At 39.2% G+C, this 19,646-nt stretch overlaps 1 protein-coding gene across 5 annotated transcripts in view; it reads right to left on the minus strand.

Annotated features, from left to right (window-relative positions):
* The window catches only part of negr1 (neuronal growth regulator 1), a 176,734-nt gene that overhangs the window by 21,026 nt on the left and 136,062 nt on the right, over positions 1–19,646 (minus strand). For 3 of the 5 annotated variants that reach the window (XR_004106248.2, XM_036007007.1, XM_031307110.2), the window contains exon 7: positions 11,777–11,818. The exons of 1 other annotated variant lie outside the window; for it this stretch is intronic. Coding sequence is in view for 3 of the 4 variants with exons in the window: in XM_036007007.1 (XP_035862900.1) it covers positions 11,777–11,818 (42 nt within the window). In the remaining variant the exon portion in view is untranslated. Of the gene's footprint in view, positions 1–6,477; positions 6,550–11,776; positions 11,819–19,646 lie in introns of those variants that run through there. One more of the 5 variants, XM_031307113.2, reaches the window with a different exon arrangement.

The raw sequence follows: 19,646 nt of genomic DNA on the forward strand, positions 1-19,646 counted from the left end.
CCCAGCACTAGATAATGGTAATAACCATTATTAGGGCAGCAGATGTAATGTTCAGTTGGCTATCTTTCATGTTTATAAACTATCGGTGGGAATCATGCATTTGCGGTCAACAGCATAGCTGTTTGCTCAAGGCATGCACTAGTGTTATTGGATGTTTTCGCTGCTCATCTTAAGCTAAACCAAGAATGTGAATAGTATTTTAGTGAACATGTGAGTGAATACAGTACAATGCATGCAATGGAGAGCTCAGGTAGCAGCACTAAGTGAGCAGGAATGACAGGAATGTGGTCTGTGTTGCATCAAAATCTGTGACCTGTCAGATTCTGTGACAGTAGAGGGTCAACTATAGGAAATAGACCAGAGTTTGGGAATGACAACTGTATTCATTATTGACTCAACTGTTTTACTGCATGTTGACAAGGGCACTGTGTGCATTGCATGCTGGTATAAACAAGTTATCATCTGCTAACCTAGTGATAACACAACACATCATGGTAACTGTACACATCAAACACATCGACAGGTGTAGCCATAGAAATAAAATGGATGTAGCATAGGAATTCTGAGAAGACATAAAAAATTTAAAAATGCACAAAAAAATGAGACAAAAATTTCACTGACAAAAACAACACTAAAACTAAAACAGTAATCAAATGACTTAAATGTGAAAAGAAAGATACAATCCAAAAAAGGAACACTGTTGTGAGGCTTTGTAAGAAATGGCAGGACTATGCACCTTGAAACTGCAGGTCTTTGAATATGCAGTCCAGCTGATGTCTTAATGAAAGTTACTGCCTCAGCTCCTCATCCCTCATGAGCTGAATACAAAACCCGAGAGTGATGCAGAGAAGAGCCTCCTAACAACTGCGCGATGCTTGAAGAGTGCATTTACTGTATTTCCAAGGGCAATGGCAACATGTCCAAAGCCTTCTCTCCATTACCACTAAAAGTTTTCTCTTTTTTTGCCTCAAAATTACACCCATTTAACTGTGCTGAAGAGAGCTCTCACCAGAGATGAGAGAGAAGGAAGACCTAAAGCACTGCACAGTGTGAATTTACCGCAATCTACAAGTTGGCCAAAAAGCCATCTTTTCTGATTTACCGCAGCCTCTACTGTAAGTGTGTTGCTTTCTTCAATCATCCTCCTTAATGCACTAACCATTAGAGTCTGTCCAGAAAGAGAATATACCCTAGTGTCTCAATTATAGACCAAGACTGGATCTCTACAGCAGCCTTTCATGGCCATAAAAGGAAATGACTATCCATTTTCTGCTCCAGCTCTCATACAGCAACTGCAGAGTCCTGTCTGTTGTTGGGAGCACCAAAACTCATCTTTCCAACTGAATCGTCTTATTAATCACCCTGACTGCTGTGGCGAGAGAGCCAATTAAAGTTGGAAAAAGATTTGAATTGACAAAAAAACACTTTTCTTGTCCCGTTAACGGTGACTTCCCTTCTTATTTGCCACAACTTTCAATTCAAGAGTAAGAATGGAGGTTTTGAAAAACAGTTGTAAATACAAGATCAAAACAGGGGAAGGATGTCACAGACCTGAAAGCGCTACATTGCATAATGTGCTTTGATTTCTGGGTGCAGCGGTAGATGCAGAATATAAGTGACAGCGACAGGGATAAAAGAACCCCCTGTAACAAGAGCTCAAATACTGTAAGAGGTGGGAATAAACATATAAAAGAAAGAAGATTCTTTGGCACAATTTAAAAACTGAAAAGGCTCAGACAGGTCTCAGTTTTAATACCCACCACCAATATTATCCTCACAAATACTGAGAAATATCCATGGAAGATGAGCAGAGAAAAAAGTGAAGTCTGTGAAATAGTTTTCTTGTTCTTCTGAAAGCGGTTATTATGGTTTCTGTGTGCTCCGCTGTGTTTCTTCTTCGTGTGCGTGGGACTGACAGCATGACCAGGTTTGCGTTTAATGGCCGACACTCCTGAGGAGATGCAAAGTGGGAAAGATAATCAGAGGTAGAGAGGGGAGAGTGGTACATCTGGGAGCAAATAGAGCTGGAAAAAGAGAGGCAGAGAGACTCATTGAGAGATATGTGGGGTAAGTAGAATAATCTGCTGATTGGGGGGGGCAGCATAGGCTTTTATATTTGAGACTGACAAAAAGGTGAAAAGCAACCCTGAAAATGAGTCTTTGCGGGGGGCAGAGAAGAAGAGTGAAAGCTAGGGCCCATGAAATATGGATAACAACCTGTTTATATAGTACAAATTGGAAGCGGAGAGGTAAGTGGGCTTTTGTGGAAGTCACAACATGTGCTGCGAATGCTCTATGAGAGTCTGGAATCAGTGAAATGTCGGCACATCGCATTGGACATTGACTGTATTACTGCTAAAGCAGCCGGAATCCTCAAAAGAATATTATCCCAATACTTAAAAGTGTTTAGCATGAGTACATACTGTAAGGCATAATTGAAGTGCTTCAGCTCATACTGTAATATGCGTCCGCGCATTGCCATCTCCACAGCGCTGTGTCAGAGATGGAGTATGCTCTACACCACATATCTATCTATACACATTGCTGGCAATGTACATCTGTTGAGCCAGACTGACTATCCTTCCCAACTCTATCACCTTATAAGAATATCAATATTGGATGGTTCTGCAAATCCCCAAAATATGTTCAAGAGCAACGCTTTTTTTAACGTCCAATGTCAACGTTTTAAAATTCCTTGCTTTCTCCAACTTCAGTTCACTAGGTTTAGTGAGTAAGTTAATTTGTAGTTATTAAACTTTGGTTACCCCTAGTGACCGGTTATGGTACTACACTAAAAATAACTGATCTAAACCAGGAAGTAAGAGCAATCCACTCATTTGAGCCCTCAGAAGGCATCGCCTATGAGTAGATTTTATGTTTTATGGTCTATTCTTTATAAGTGGCATTATTTTAGTAAAATGTATTAAGTCTAATAGTCATTGAGTTGTGTTATTTCTAAATGATGTAGCAATAAGATAAACATGATGTTTGTTGGCTAATCACTTTCGTAGCATCAAATCTGTCACCTGGAGAATTGTAAGCATTGGCCACTTAATATTTGGATTTGAATTAGTCTGGATGTCTACACCTTATGACACACAAGAAGGTCAGTTCACGGAGCATACCAACTTCTCCTTGCTGCATTGGCACTGAATGTTGCCATTAGACTTAAATTGAGAGGTGCAAATAATTCAAAATAGATACAATGCCTCGGGATACTGGTCTGTCCCTCTATGTATCATGTTTTTTTTTTCAATGATTGAACAATCAATATTGATTTCTGTTTCCAGGGCTTTTAAAATAAGTTTCCTTTTATGAAGCATATCTTCTTAAGTGTTTCACAATTAATTAACCAAAGCAAATAAGGAGAAATAGACATCACTTTGTTTGAAAGCACCCTTCCCAGCACAGTAAAACCCTAAATCAATTTCTGTGTCGGTATCTCCCACATTTAACTAATCAGTATTAGCACTCAGAATGTGTTTTAGGGCACTGTAATAAAAAGCCCAGGCACGGCAAAAGAGAACCTAACCCGTAATGACTAATATCACACAAACAACTGGGCACCAATCAGACAAATAGCAAAAATAACACCTCCCTGATTCTTACTCATTAAAATGAATTACAGAGAGAAAACAGAAGATCATACAGCAATCATATTGTCTGCTTTTATTATATCAAACATAATGGCTTTCATTTCCAGGCATGGATACTGTTGATCAATTAAATGAACTCTGGAAACACTGGCACACTTTGATATTTCAGAGGAGCATGCTGTTAAGCTCAGGAGCTCTATAAAAGAGGATAATTAGTGGTCTTACTTAATGCTGGATGTATCCTGTATAATGTGGTGCATTATGAGGAGTTTTGTACATGCAGTCGCTGGTGAATTTAGTTTTTCTATTTAGAATATACATGAGGAAAGGAGGAAATACCAGCTTTATTTCCTGAGCACAGCCTATGTGTCTTTAAACCTGTGTACTGTAACAACAGGTTTTTGACTCGGAAAGCTCACAGGCTTTAGGTTCCACAGGACAAAAACCCATCTCTATTTACATTGTCCAGGGATCTAGGGGTCAAGTATGATAGATGACATGCCATCTGCTTATCAGGCACTTTCAGATATGATTGGGGGAGTTAGCACTCGGGAAAAATGAAGGTCAGCGTATCAACTCAAAACAAACTGTACGGGACAGGAGTAGGGGTGGCGGCGCGGTGGCGAGAGGAGGGTGCAGAAGGGGTTTCGCACGGCTCTTGATCTTGCCACCATATCACTGATAAGGCTGGTAGAAACTGCACTGCCAAAAAGGATTATCTGTAGGTAGCTCAGTGTGTCTGATAGCAGGCATGCTGGGTAAAGAGAGGCAGGTCTGTTTACTGTAGAGGCTCCTCAAGAAGTAAAATACTGTAGTTCAGTCCTCTAGGATTTACAGTACCAGTCTACTCAGACAAGACCCAGACGTAAGCTAATCAGTGGGAGATGTTCCATCCTATTGCATATTTCATAAGTGCAGTGTATTTATAATGTCATTAGCTGGGGGTGAGTCAAAAACCCGAGCATTCAGTAGTCACATTGGTGACTGTATTGTAATTGCCACTTGATGCAACTGAACTTTAGCACGTCTGGCTCGTGCTTCTGGCTGCCAAGAGTCAATGTTAGAAAAAAAAAAAAAACTTTTAAAATCTGGAACCTGGTTTGACTGTCCTAGAGTGTCAGACTGCTTTTCTGCTAGGCTAAAAATGTCTCAAAAGACAACATATGGGATGTGAATTAAGTTTGGTTAGAAAAGAACTGAGGAACAGATGAAGCTAATGTGATGTAACTGGTGATGTGTACTGATTGACAGTGATTGACTGTTCCTGGGGTGAAACAAAAGACAGCCAGATCTTTTCAGCTCATTCAATCACATCCAAGGAATTCAATATTAATCTCTGAATATCCGTGTTCTCCTGCACAATGTCAGAAATAATCCTGATGGAAATTAAGGACATACTGTGGCAGCAAAAATGTATTACTGTGTCTTAATCAAAGATACCTTTATTATTCTTTTAGTTTTTCCTTCAATGACTTTTGTGAATATTTTACTTTTTCCTTGTCACTGGTTAATTTAGGATGACCCACTATTCAGGTTATCAATTATAATCTGTAATAACCAGTAGTCCATGTGGACATGTAGCATATGTTGGTACATATGTTGTATATGAATATATTGCAAGAACTTAGTATGCACTGCTGCAAGGCCCAAGAGCAGGAACACTCTCTCACTCTCTTAATAGTATTTTCAGCTAAAAAAAGTGTAATATATACATGCTTTTCTGTTTTTTAGAGAAATGAGCTCTGAGTTCAACATGTAAAATAATTTGCAGTGAATTAGTGAATATGGGAGGCAGATTCTCAGTTTCACCAGCTCTGATGTTGAAGCTTTCATGTTGAAATATGACTAGAAACAGAACCTTTGTTAAATGTGACACCATATTGACTATAGCCCCACAGAGAAAGTAAAGACGCTGTTTCAAAACAAAATACAGTGAATGTCAAAGTCACTTTCTCTTCATTACAAGCCAATAGCTGATAGAAACCAATATTCAGGCTCAGAGAGAGGCTGTTTCTCATTCACAATGGAGTGCCTTAGTCGAACTGGGTGCACATCTGAAAACTTTATTTAAAATGTTACTTCAATCTGTTACTCTTTTATCACTATTAATTCCCACTGAGGTCAAACATGGAAGAAAATGTGATATCAAGACCAAAAGTTATTACATTTTAATGCACACAGCTAAAGATGGATTATGTATTAGGGTCAATTTTAGAAAATGTTGCAACGATATTTTGAAAAACAGTCAGCTGCAGATTTATTCACCAAAGTAATGCATTACATAGTTTCAAAGACAGACTAAATGTGCGTATGAGCTTTTTCCAGTAAAAGTTAGTCTAATATTTACAAAGTGATTGCCAAGAGATAATATCAATTTAGAACTTAAGAGAAAAATGCCAAGTTGTTTATTTATTGATAAGGCCTCGCACAGTGTAATATCAACAAAATGTGCCTTAGGGTCCGACTTGTACCAACATCAGATAACAAAATAAAGAATTGCAAGTGGAAACCTAACCTTGTTTGAAGTCATCTTCCAAAGAAGACATTATCCCAATTTCAGACATAAATTAGCCAGCTATCCTTTGATTAGAAGAAGCTTTACATGCTCACTAAAATAATTTGATTAACCCAGCTCGCTGAGCCTTGGGGAGCTGAGTGGGTGACTTTTGAATTTCGGAGGACTTTGGAAGAATACTTAATAAGGTAGATTATCTCTTTGATGTTCTGCTTTGGACCTCGAATAAAGAAACATACACAACCTAATCTCATTCTAAATCAATCAGAAAATGGTCTTCATTAGGTTGTGAGACTTTTAATTTCAAAACATCTATATACAGAAATGCAGAAGAGAAATGCAGGGCACCATTCTGGATTACTACTCCATTATATTACCAAGACACATAAACCTTCATGGAATCATTAATCTTTTCTTTCTATCGTCTAGTGCAGTGGTCTTCACAATTTTTTTCATGATAGCCACACTGATAGGACAAAGTCAATAGGAGAGCCACTTTTAGAGCAAAACATCAAAAATTACATCCAGTCATAAATAGCATGTCTGCTTATCAATCTGCCATCCCTAAACATATAATATGCATTTTTTTCTACATTAGCCCATCATGTATCTAACCATCCAAGAGCACATTCGGCGTAAAAAGCTGGAAAGACGGCCCAAACTGGCAACGCTTAGCGAGCCGCAGGAGCCTCGCAAACCGTGCAATGAGTAACACTGGTCTAGTGCGTCATGCTGGGTCAGGGGAGGGTCAAATAAATGCTTCACATGCTAGGCTTCCAAGACGACAGCGTCAGAGGTCCATCCTCCTCCGTAATTACCATAGTTCTGATTATACCAGGTAATGGAAAAAAAATAAATAATAATGTGTATGAGAACAAGATAAATAGGGGAGTGAAACTTGAATTTTGTTTATTTAGGAGTTAACATAGCACATGGGAATCAGAGTGTCACACGCATTATGTATAATGCATGTAATATTCCTCGAACCAGTAGCACTGTACACTGTGCCTTGCAAAAAGACAAGAAATTGGGCTCAGTACAGTGTTAAGAACATTGTTTTTCTACTGTCAAGTGATTTGGGGAAATAAATAGAATTGAAAGCCTGTGGAAGCATATGTTATTATCACAGATCTACATTTCACTGGGATGACAGGGTGGCACCGAGCCAGCTGCTTTGGAGTATTGGATTAGTGTTTTATATTTAGGTAAATACATACAAATCTATATGCTAAAGATAAAACAAGCTTTCCACTTTTATTGTCAACAGAATGTGGTATATTACCATTTTAAACATAGGCAGTGTAAACCTTTATGGTGCAGTAGATTCAATGTTCTGTCAGGTAGCCAGATGGTTTCTATTTCTGTCTGTGGTTCCCTGACAAGTGTGAACATATCTGTATGACATTTATGAGATGAGATAAGATAAGGACACGATTGTATTGATGTCCAGGGGTGAAATTCAAGTGTAATAGCTAAATAAAAGAGTACAATTGTAATTTAAAAGCTACATTACATTACATTACATGAAAATACCCCAGACCAGTTGACCATTTGAAGGGTATTTTGCAAAAATCAGTTTCTATCAGTCACTCTCATCATATGCCTCATCAAATAGTGATAATCGTAGCATGATATTCTAAAAATGCGATATGATATATGATATAACAATATATTACATATTCCCTTTAAGGAATAGTTATACACAATAGTTATTGTTATAGAATAGATATACGCTTATTCACTTTCTTGCAGAGAAAGAAGGCCCTGGCAATTGCTATGCCACATACAACTGTTGCCTAATTGTTGAGCTTTGGTCAGTGGCAACCGAGACGCCGCTTGGACGCCACCGCTATCACTATCGGAAAACAATGGCAGAGCCAGTACAGAGGGATTTTACCACTGATCATGTGTGGGTGGCTTCTGAGATGTGAGCAGTGAGTGTGACAGGTTGGCTGAGTAGGAGTGGGTTAGGTGTGGGTGTGGGGGGAGGGGGGGGGTCACAGCTGGCTTAGGCTGTGGTCACAGTTGCTCTCATGGTAGTGGGCACAAGTGAACGCCTGAAGCATGGCATTTTGCTCTTTGGTAGGATAAGCTGGTGGCTGAATGTGCTGTCCATCTGCCACAGTTCATCATCGAGCGGGTGGGAGGGGTTATTCAGGACAGTGTCAATCATGTCCATCCTCCTCCTCTCTGCCACTGCCTCCAGACTGTGCAGTTCCAGCCAGACCACAGAGCTGGACTTTCTTACCAGTTAACTGGCATCACCAGCCTTGATGCTGCCTCCCCAACACACTATAGCCAAGAACAGTGCACTGACCACCGCTGACTTTCAGCAGCCTGTTGCACACACTGAAGGATCTCAGTTTCCTCATAGGAAGGGTGTTTTTGTCTGATCAGTCCAGGTTTGTGTTGATTTGGATCCCAAGGTGCCTGTATGAGTCCACCATCTCTACCTCTTCTCCTTGGATGATACCCAGAGCAGGGGGCTTCCAGCTGCTACAGTATGGGTGTCAACCATTTATTTTTTAGGTTTTGTTGATAAGAGCTTCAAGTTATCGACAACTTAAGAGGAACAACTTATTGCACTGTGGTCAGTATTGCAGAGTAGTCAGTGGTGTTTTTTTTTAAAAATGTGGATACAGTACGTTTTGTAATGTAGCTCCAACAGTGGCAGTTTTGTGATAAATGCAGCTTTATACAGTTTTGTTCAGGGCCTAAAGAGCATTACCATTACAATTAATATACACAATTCATGTTTTCATTATTCAAGAAATCCATACTGTATGATTGATATAGTTAGTTAGTGGTCTAGTTTCAGTCAATCAACTCAATAGTTAGCTACCTTTCCGGTGAGTATAAATATATCTTCTATAATCAGAATATCAGATTAACTTAAAGAACCATACTTGGTTTTGCAGTTTTTAGCAAATCAACTTTAAAGGAGACATATCATGCCCATTTTCAGGTTCATACTTGTATTTACTTAGTATTTTCTACTAGAACATGTTTCCATGCTTTAATGTTAAAAAAACACATTATTTTTCTCTTTCTGTCTGAATATACCTGTATTCACCCTCTGTCTGAAACACTCCGTTTTAGCACCTGTCTCTTTAAGCCCCCCTCCCGTAAGCCCAGTCTGCTCTAATTGGCTTGCGAGTAAAATATGGTGTACTTTTGCAAAGGTAGTTCTCAAGCCGTAGGTGGAGATACTCAGATGAGGGATGGTATATTCCAATGAGCCTGCATGTGAAATAGGAAGGGGAGCTAAATCTGAATGGCTTGTTAAACCCTTTTTCTGATCTAGGCAGCCCACAAACAACTGACTGGGTTGTCTTATTTAACAGTTTATGGGTTGGTAGGCACTGCAGATACTAAAATGTATATGCAACAATGAAAAAGTGAGGGGTTTTTTTATGTCCCCTTTAAGATTTACAGAACTTAAAGCAGATTAATATATTTGTGATTTTGCTGAGAGTAACACTAATGGAGCTAGTCTGTTTGTGGAGTCTGAGTTAAGGAGAGAGTATTATCACGAGGATTTCATGATATGGCCCCCATTAAATTGCATACTTTCTGCTGCTGCCGTTTTTTTTTTTTTTTTAATTTAATTAATTTTGCTTTAAAAAAAACAACCTTCCAAGCAGCCACTGGTTTTCTTTATTTTACTATGCTACCTCTCAAGTCTTAAAACTTGCTCAGAATATGTAATCCATCTGACTTTTATTGTTCAAGTGTTACAGCTGGGTGGTAATACATTGGGATCATTGTAAAAACTATTCTTGTTGCACAATGATGTTCACAGTTGTGTCTTCAGATCACAGAAAAATCTGAGTACACAAGCTCTGATATAAAACAATCTAATATCCATCATGCAAAATTATCCAATTAACCTACACATTAACATGTTGGCCCATCTGAACTGATTTTTATTAGAGCTGGCACAACAAGGTTAGATATAAAAGCAAAACGACTAATGTTTCCTATTAACATTGTTTCTCTATGTAATTTGAATTTTTTGTCATTTGCCCTTGATCAATGGGCTGAAACATGCACTCCAAATGCAGTGGGGGGGGTGAACATTTTTTCCACTTCAGAGATATCCTGATTCGCTTACCTTACAAACTAGAATTTCATTACTTATTTTGGAAGCACATTTTCCCAAACTCATTCACAGGGGTAATACAAGCAGATAATATACTGTTAAAATTAATTATTAAACTTGATTAAACAACAGTTGGGACAAAGAGCCATTTGCAGGAACCTAAAATAATTCCCTTTTGCCAAGCCACTTAGTGAGGGCACCATCAAAAAATTAACTTCAAATACCACTTGGAACAAAACAAAAACAGTAGGACACTGAGTGAGTTTATCTCCACGATTAAAACCAGTGGTGTTCCTTTGGACCATGAAATTGTCATTTGCTCTACAAGCGTTACATCAAATGAGAGTTCAGGGCCATGCCAGGACTATGCATTGCTGCTGAGCTTATTTTAACTTGTTATCTCAGAATCTCCATGGATAATTATATTTGGCTCTGATAGACAGGTAGAGAATGCATGCTGGGTCTCCATAAAACGCAAGAGGAAAAACGATGGCGTCTATCCACAGAGCTGGATGAAAGTCACAAAAACGCAGATTCATCATGCACTATTAATCCTCACATGTGATTAAAAGTGTACTGTAAGTGTAGATGCATCTGAGCACGTTTGAATAATTCAGCATGTTTTCATTTCGGTGTCTATTGTGTGTGTCCGTGCAAGTAAAAGCTTTTCAGTGTGAGTGCATGTCTGCATGTTTCTGTGCGTGTGATGAGCATTACGCAAAAATAATGTAACCAGTATGAGAGATTACGTTCTGTGACTTGCTTAAAACCATTAGGGAGGGAGAAAAGACGACCAGGCAGAGGGGATTACTCTGGGCTTGAACGTGGAAGCGGCAGAATACAGTGAGGGGAGGGGGGGAACAAGGGCGACATTGAAAGTGTAGCACCAACAACAGCACTAGCAGGAGATCAGGTTAAAGAGGGTGGCAGAGCGCCAACTAATTGTTCTAGAAAGAGGACAAAACAGAGACAGAAAAGAGAGAGAGGGTTATAGGAAGATTAAGACATAAAGGGGGTGGTAAAAGTACAAATACAGCAGAGATTCCATCTTGCAAACAACAAACTAAGGGACTTTTGCCACCAACAGCTTCCTGCCTTTGATGTATACTGCATTTAGGTAGCACTGAGGAGCAGGAGAGTGGTGGTGTTTGTGGCGAGAAAGCCAGAAAGAGAAGAACAAGCCATCAGCATTATGAAAAGCATCAGACCCAGAGGCCTATGGAACAGCCACTTTGATGACGCTACTATTTGCTTCACGTGGGGGTGGTGGTGGCGGAGGTGGCATTGTAATGAAAGGAAGGGGGGCAGGGTGTTGTGATGACACAGGCTGCAGGAAGTATATGTAGCCAGGCTATAGAAGCCAACCCAAAATTAACAGAAAAAAACAAACAAGAAATGCAAATCAAACAAATAAAGGACATACAATTAAGATGTACACCCAGCAGGCATTCCAGCCAGCCAATTAATAAATAAATCAAGATGGAAGAAAGGGTTTCGGCTCAGGTTAGTATGAGGCAGCAAACCTATTTGCTGATTTGGTGTACAGCATGGTGACATACTGACCTGGGCTTGAGACAGCACTAGTGGTGGTGGGTTCAATAATTGCTACAGGGGAGGAGAGGGGGGAACGGGGAGGGGGAGGGAAAGAGGACATTCATGTATTATTAACAGAATGGAGACGTAAAATAAAAATAAAAATGCATGCAAGGACAAAAGGATAGGGAATGGAGACAAATCCTCTCCATATGCATTAAAGTGCTCATATTATGCTTTTTGGCTTTTCCCCTTTCCTTTATTGTGTCATATATCTTTTTTTGTGCACGTTATAGGTTTACAAAGTGAAAAAGCCCAAAGTCCACCCCAAAGGGACTTACCATCTCCAACAGAAAACACTGTTCACAAACTGCTCCAAACAGCTCTATTGTAGTCCAGCCTTACTACCTATTTCCATGACGAACGTGCGTCTCTTTGTAACACGTTATAATGCTTGCCTAGCTGCTACATACTCTGCTTCTGACTGGCTGGTAGTCCTTACCTAGCTACTGTGCATGTGCAACTCCCAACAAAGATGGAACAGAAGTGAGATGCTTCACTCTGTAGCTAAAACAGAGAGCTCAACACACAGGGTGAAAAGAGGAGCTGCAGCAATGTGCAGTACAACAAAATATGGTGTTTTTTTGAAAATGAAACCATGTAAACCTATTCTGATATAACCTCTGAGCATAATGATGAGCATAATATGAGCACTTTAAGGACGTTGTCTCTGTAAGAAGATGCAACTTCCACATACTCATAAACACCTTATATCCACCCAGTTGCCTCGGATTTGCATGGACAAAAAAATGAGGGGAACTGGGGAGCTGGGGCAGCTCCAAAGCCCTGAATGGGTTTTGTGATTGGGTGAAAAACTTTTATCGCACTTCTGGTATGCTTAATAACTGGCAGTTTCTCCATTTAATTTCCTACTTTTTAGATTGTATGAACTGACCAAAGAATGAGCAAAAAAAGGGAACCTTTAGATTGCCTTTCATCCCTCTTTGGATGGAACTTAAGAGTCCCAATCTGATTACCTTATGAACTCATGTCAGGCTGAGCCACTGGTGGCATTTGGGAGATGGAATAATGTAAAAACCAGAACTATTCAGTCCAGTGTGTCAAATTACTAAAACTGATTGTATTCACGGAAGGACGGCAGCAAACATGTCTTCTTCACTTTCAAAGTGTATGAGTAAAATGTCACACGAAGTAGATCTTATGTTAGTCACATTAATGGTAAAGATGTTTCTAAAGATTTTGGTATGGAAGGAACCAAACTTGTTTAGAGAAGAATGAATTTGTTGATAACAAATAGACTGATGAGGGATGCAAAGAGGTAAATAAAAGCAATATAAATGATTTTTCTGACATATTGTAGCCAATAACTAACCTAACACTTAGATGTTGATGATGTTATTGATACCAAGGACTGAAAAATTCCTTTGATTTCTGACTTTTAAAAGCTTAAAGCTAAATCCCGGTCTGCTGTGGAGCAACTATTTAATGATGCTATGGTATAAATATATCACTGTAATGTAAACATTACTGCCCATTTGATCTGAAGTTTGAGACAAATAAATAAATAGCATGGCTTTCTGTTTGGTAAACAAGCACTTAATTCGAGATAAGCTGCCACCAGCTTTGTGCAGTGACTCACTCGGGGAGCAGAATCTGTGATCTGTGGCAAAGCAAAGCTTTACCATGAGAGCTCAACTCAAAGTAATGCGCTGGTTGGACTCATAGGGCTCTTTTCAGCTTTGTGTTTATGGCACTTACACTTGTAACTCAAAAACTAGTTATGCTTCTCACGAAAGGTAAAACCCCATCTTCTTCTAGAAGGCTTCATGGTGCAGAGGAGCTTATCTTTCACAAGGGAAACCATGGCAGCCATGATTAAACCTCACACCTTTTCACAAAAAAGAAATCCTACTTGGCCATGCAATAGTGCAGAAGCCTACTTAAACTCTCTATTTTAATCCATTCACATGGAAATTCAATATGGCCATTTCAATTGTGGGGCAAAAGGGTACACTGTCGTCCACACCATGCTCTCAATCTATGCTCTCTGTGCCGCTTTTTAGAGGTGCTCTAACAACTGTGTAATGACTGTGTAGCCACTGTTATGCCAACAACAATAAAGCATTTGCTTTCACTTGATTTCATCATTCTTTTTGATGGGGAAATTGTGTAGGAATCAGTATTCATACGTGATATGATATGCCTTTTCCCTCGGCGTATTGGTGGGGAAATGGTCAAATTCATCTTTTCTTCCACAAATGTTTCCACTTTAAGTACTCCTGGGGGAGCCCATATGTGATGACAGTTTATTTTTAGTTCTTTCTTCAAACAGGCAGGCAGGTGCAATCTGATTAATACGGACACTCGTCCGTTACCGTGGAACATATCATTTGACATGCACTCTCTCCGACATAGCTCCACAGTGACTTGGGCTCTTTCTCTCATTCAGCAGAGCAGCGCATCATTTCACCACTGTACTGTATGTGGCGGTCGACCTTGCACAGCCTATTCACTTCCAAGATGAAACACATTAGTTTTCACACAGCTATTTCATTTCATGGATTGCTATTCTCTTTGTTCTCTGCAGACGGGATAATGCGAGAGATTTATAGGACATGATTTGTAGGAATCAGTGTTCATGTGGGGCCCCGCTCAGTTTAGCTCATCACATGCATAATGAGGAGTTAATACTAAAGCTGCAATATTAAGACTCAGACAGCTACTGTACAGTATGTGAGGGTCCTTAACATGAGGTGTGTTCAGAGTTATATTTTCACAATAGTAGAGACAACGTAGCAAGCTAATAAAACCAAAGATCCAAAAGAAGCATGCAGCAAAGAGGCAAAATGTCTTGAACATTTCCATCCGTAGAGTATTTGTGCCAAAACCCAGCAACTCATAAATTGTCTTAGTCAATAATATTGATCCTAATCCTCTAAAACCCCGACAGACAGAATATGGCGATTTGTGCTATAGTGAAGTAGAAATCTTACTTAGTACCCCATAAAAAATAGTTAGCAAGAGAATGTTCAAAAGAAACCATTTCATCTTCACTGCTTTGAGTGCATTATCAAGTTATTCTTCATGCAGTTTACATATTGCTTTTGTAAACTCTTTAGCTGTTCTATATTACAGTTTTCTCACTGATCCCTTCATAATGATGGAAGAGTTAGTGTTAAGTACTGTGTTAGTTTGTGAGCCAGCAAATTACTTATTCATCCTGTGTCCTTTTTAATGCTGTCCAGAGAGTGTATCATCCTGTGAGCATCCACTGGGCTCAGACATCCATGGATGAGCGTTCCTAGCAGTGTATCTGCTAGTATCTGGCCTCATACACGAGTCGGTGAGGGTGGGAGGGTATAAAGTCCATTGCCCGCTGGGCTGCAGGATGAACACTCTGCTATAGCACCAAGCATGTCTTCATCGCAGAGACGGGGAAAATGTTAATGGCTTTTCTGATTGCCTAAATATGGAAATACAGGCATTCAAATGAGGTAAATGGCGCAACACTGTAAGGGTGCTTTTGGGGAAAATAAAGGACACTGCAACCTCGCCATGTTAAATTTATTCAGCATATTTTCATAGGTGACTATCTGAATGAAGACACCAAAAAACTGTCAAAATAATCCATCGTGTTCATCTTAAAACACTGAACAACAATCAGAAAAAGATGGTTTCATGACCAATGTAGACACATAAATAGAAGACGTAGCAATTTTACACAAAGATGAAAACAGCTTGCTAAAACCTGCCTTCCAATCTCCACATGGTTTCAGTATCATTTCCATGCATGTTAAGGTGCAATCACACACCCACATTTCACGTTTCACCTTTAGCTCCCATTTTCCTGCATCTCTGCTCCGTGACTCAGGTACAATCACACGGTATGGGAACAAACAACATCATCAACAACAATGGCAGATGAGGAGACATGTCGAAATGACACCTACACATGCAATGATTGATAAGCGTGACAAACGAACACAGCATTCATTAACCAACTAGCCAGCAGTGTCTCTCTTGCCTGAGGAAGGCTGAGCAGTGACGAGTGAGTGAGAGAGTAACTCTTTTTCTTTTTCTCCCCCATCAGTCTCTTCCGATTACTGCTGGGGAGGGGAGGAGGGGAGAGAAGAAAAGAGGAAATGAAGGCAGAGGTATAGGCGGAGAAAAATCTCCTCCAGGGCTAAGCCGAGGTGGGCTGGGGGATAAGAGCTTGACCAATTAAGCTGGAGGACTCTTCAGAAAATTGGAGTGAACAGCCTCAGTCTTTTCATCGAAGTTCACTTCCATCTAGCACATGAAATGGGAAGTTGAAATAGGAATTGCCAGTTTGGTGATTGTTATACCTCAGCTAAAATCATCACAAGGTGTGTGTGCGTGTGTGTGGTGTATATATAGTTTAGTCAGGAACACTCTCGTCATAGATTTAACCATTTATTGTAACAAATGGAAATACAGTTATGCTTGGTGCTGAAGGCTCTGCTGTAATAAAGCTCCCTGGACTAGCCAAGCTACATGCTAAGCTGAAAAAGCGAGCACAATGCCCCTGTATACAAGAGTGGGCCCAAATCACGACATTAAAAACAATTTTAAACTTTAAGTCATGTTAACACTCTAAACTAAGAGAGTGTCACTTACACTTGTAGCTCAAAAGAGTGAGGCAGCATGGTGGAGCAGAGATCAGTGAGGAGTAGGGAGACATTGAAATCTACCGGCTCGATGTGAGAATGGCTGTGACTGATAGAAATTCAATTAGTGGACATATGACTTCCATGTCCTGCATGAACTAACACAATGCTTAATTATATAGGTGTGCGTGTCAGAAACACAACATGCAGGTGCTAAAAAAAAAAATATATATATATTTTTTTTTTGTATTCTCTTATTCAGCAAGAATACTCAACAAACTTTCATCAAAGAATAACTGTTGGATACAGTATCTCTTTGGCATAACAACATTATAACTTGGATGCATGACTTATGGATGGCTCAGCCATAGCTACAGCTTGTGCCTCATGTATTACCATTACATTCAAGTCACAGCATTCAGTTTAATGAAAAATAAATATCCAGTAATCTTTGAAAAATCCAAAAGGTTTTTCAGCAACACAAAATGTTAATGCATAATTTAGTATGAAACTATAAAAAACTGGAAAGATGGAAACATAAATACCAATAATAATAATAATAATAACAATAGGAAAACAATGCACAACATGGTTAAAAATATGTTTTATTATGCAGTGGATGATCTATTTTTTCATCCAGATGGTTTGAAGAGTCTTCAGAGATTCCGGAGATACCTTCAGAACAGCGGTAAGTGTTCTGCACATGCATTGCCCGTGCAACATAAAGGGGGGAGGGAGATCTGCAGGAAGAGGTCTCACTTTACTTTAAATTCTGGTGATGGCCAGGTTTAACTGTCGTTACTGTTGGTTTTTACAAGCAAGTCCAACTGAAATGACCATACTGCTGAGCCTGCTATAGTAATTCCTGCACAATTATTTGCAAAGCCAGCACTAATGGTACATAAACTTGTGGACATATGAACAACCTATATTGTACATAACAACAGATACACTCACTGTAACATCTGGCTAACTATCGGGCTAGCTCTGGCTAATTTATGGCAATGACTATAATATGCACAGTGCCTGTCAAATAAACTCAATAACTAAATCAACAAACAAATCAGCACACCATCTACTGTAGCTAATGATTGGCTTAACTAACTCCTCCTTATGTATGGAACTATCATCTTTCTTAGTGTAAAAACAAATGCACCTATCCAGTTCCACACTCTGCAGGTTTTGTTCCAGTGTCACTGCTTTGTTTTCGTACAACTGCTGACAAGCTGACAAAAAACGCTATTATTTTCTTCTAAAGCTGATACCTATTACTTTTCTGTCTTTACTGTAAAGCAATTGAGAGAAAACATGTGTCTTATAATTGAATCAAACTGACTGAAAATAAATTAAAGCAAAACTAGACCTGTGGAAGCTGTGGTTCAGTTGTAATCGATTAAACACAAATATTCCACCTGCAAACATATATAGAAGCACAAAACGTTTCTGAAGTTGTTTCTGATTTTTTTCTACATGTATGCCATCATTCTTCAGCTTATTACACCTTTGTAACTTAACAACTGTTTAGCAGTACAGACAGAAGTGTGACAAGTGCCTATTCAACTGTAATATTTGTTAATTTGCTGATGATCCTGGGTATTGTGTTATTCAAAAAGTGTTCAGGTATAAAAAACTTTGTGCACGCATGCACACACACCACACACACACACACACACACACACACACACACACACACACACACACATACAGAGTACTCCAACAAGTAGTGACAAAGAGGTTGTATGCTAACTTTCTGCTCCAAAGAACCCAGTTTGTGTGGTTACACTTTACTTGAAGGTATCTACATAAGAGTGACATGATACTGTCATGAACGTGTCATAAACATTATAAACAAGTCATAAACGTTTATGACATAACAATTCAAAAGAATGGCACTTACTAAAAAGTAAGTGCCATTCGGTTTTTGTCATGACAAGTTTATGGTTAGGGTTAGGGTTAGAGTTAGGGTTCATGTGTCATGACAATGTCATGTGTTCATCACAGTGTCATGTCACTCTTATATAGATACCTAAAAGTAAAGTGTTACCGTTTGTGTTTTACCACAGCTTTAAACACACAGCTTAAAGTGTTACTTAGCTGAAAGAGATCGCAATCCTAAAACTAATGGTTTAACAGCACAAAAACCCCACGTGGTCTAACACAATTGGCAGAGTTGAAGCCAAACCAGCAGAGCAGCGCACAGTGAGGACACGGCCATCCAACTCATTCAAAAAAATGCAGAAATTAGTCAGAACCTACCATGTCAGCATGTGCACAGAGCCAGGATGCAAATTCTGTTTTTCATCATTGTTTTATTTGAAACGGAAAACAAACAAGTGTTGTCTTCCAGTGGCCGCTTTGGATGGAAGGCAAGTGTGTTTACTTTCCCTGAGAGAAGGCTTTCCAGAGTCACAGTTCATCTCATCAGCGATAATGGCAAGCCTTTTCCTGGACTGATTTAAAGTGACTCTGCTAGGTTAAAACACAAAGGATTTACACTGCTGAAGGATAAGGACCTGTCAACTTCAGAATCATGTCAAGAGACTAATGAAACGGAGCCCTGGATGCTTCGTATTTCAGTTTATATTTAATCTTTTAACACAGTGGCAGTGGTGTTTCAAGAAGGCTTTTTGAATAGGGGTGTCCCTAACTTGATTTTCTTCTTTGTCTATGTGAGCTACCTTAATGTTAGCCATGTAATATACTGTAATATATAACTTTGTTTTCAATATATTTCTCTATTTGCTTGGTTTGTTATTGTGTTATTTAATTTTAATTTTTTTTTTTTTTTTTTTGAGTCTTTTTTGTTATTTAGTTCTGTAAACAGATATCGTTGTATTTCTTTTCTTTTCTTTTATTTCTCTTCTTTTCTGTATATGTCTGTTTTAGTATTGTCTGATTAAATGTTGTTTTGGACCCCAGGAAGACTAGCTGGTCGTCTAGGCGTCAGCTAATGGGGATCCTTATAATAAATCCAAATACAAAATACCTTGCAGTGTAATGGAAACATCCAAAGAAACTACTGTATACATACATAAATACTCAATTCCTTCACTGCAAACCACCCACGTTGTGTTTCCACTTAAAATTCACCTCGATGTATGATGCTCTGTCAAATATGCATACCCATTTCCCCTTCCCATCTTGCTCATCAATAGCTATCGACTGGTTCTAAAATAGGAATCCAAAGTCACCCGTGGTGAAATCTAACCTCTGGGTTTTGATAGTTGTGTCAACGTAACGGTGAGAGTGCA

This window comes from Sander lucioperca, chromosome 11 (genome assembly GCF_008315115.2).
Source record: "Sander lucioperca isolate FBNREF2018 chromosome 11, SLUC_FBN_1.2, whole genome shotgun sequence".
NCBI classification, from domain to species: Eukaryota; Metazoa; Chordata; class Actinopteri; order Perciformes; family Percidae; genus Sander; species Sander lucioperca.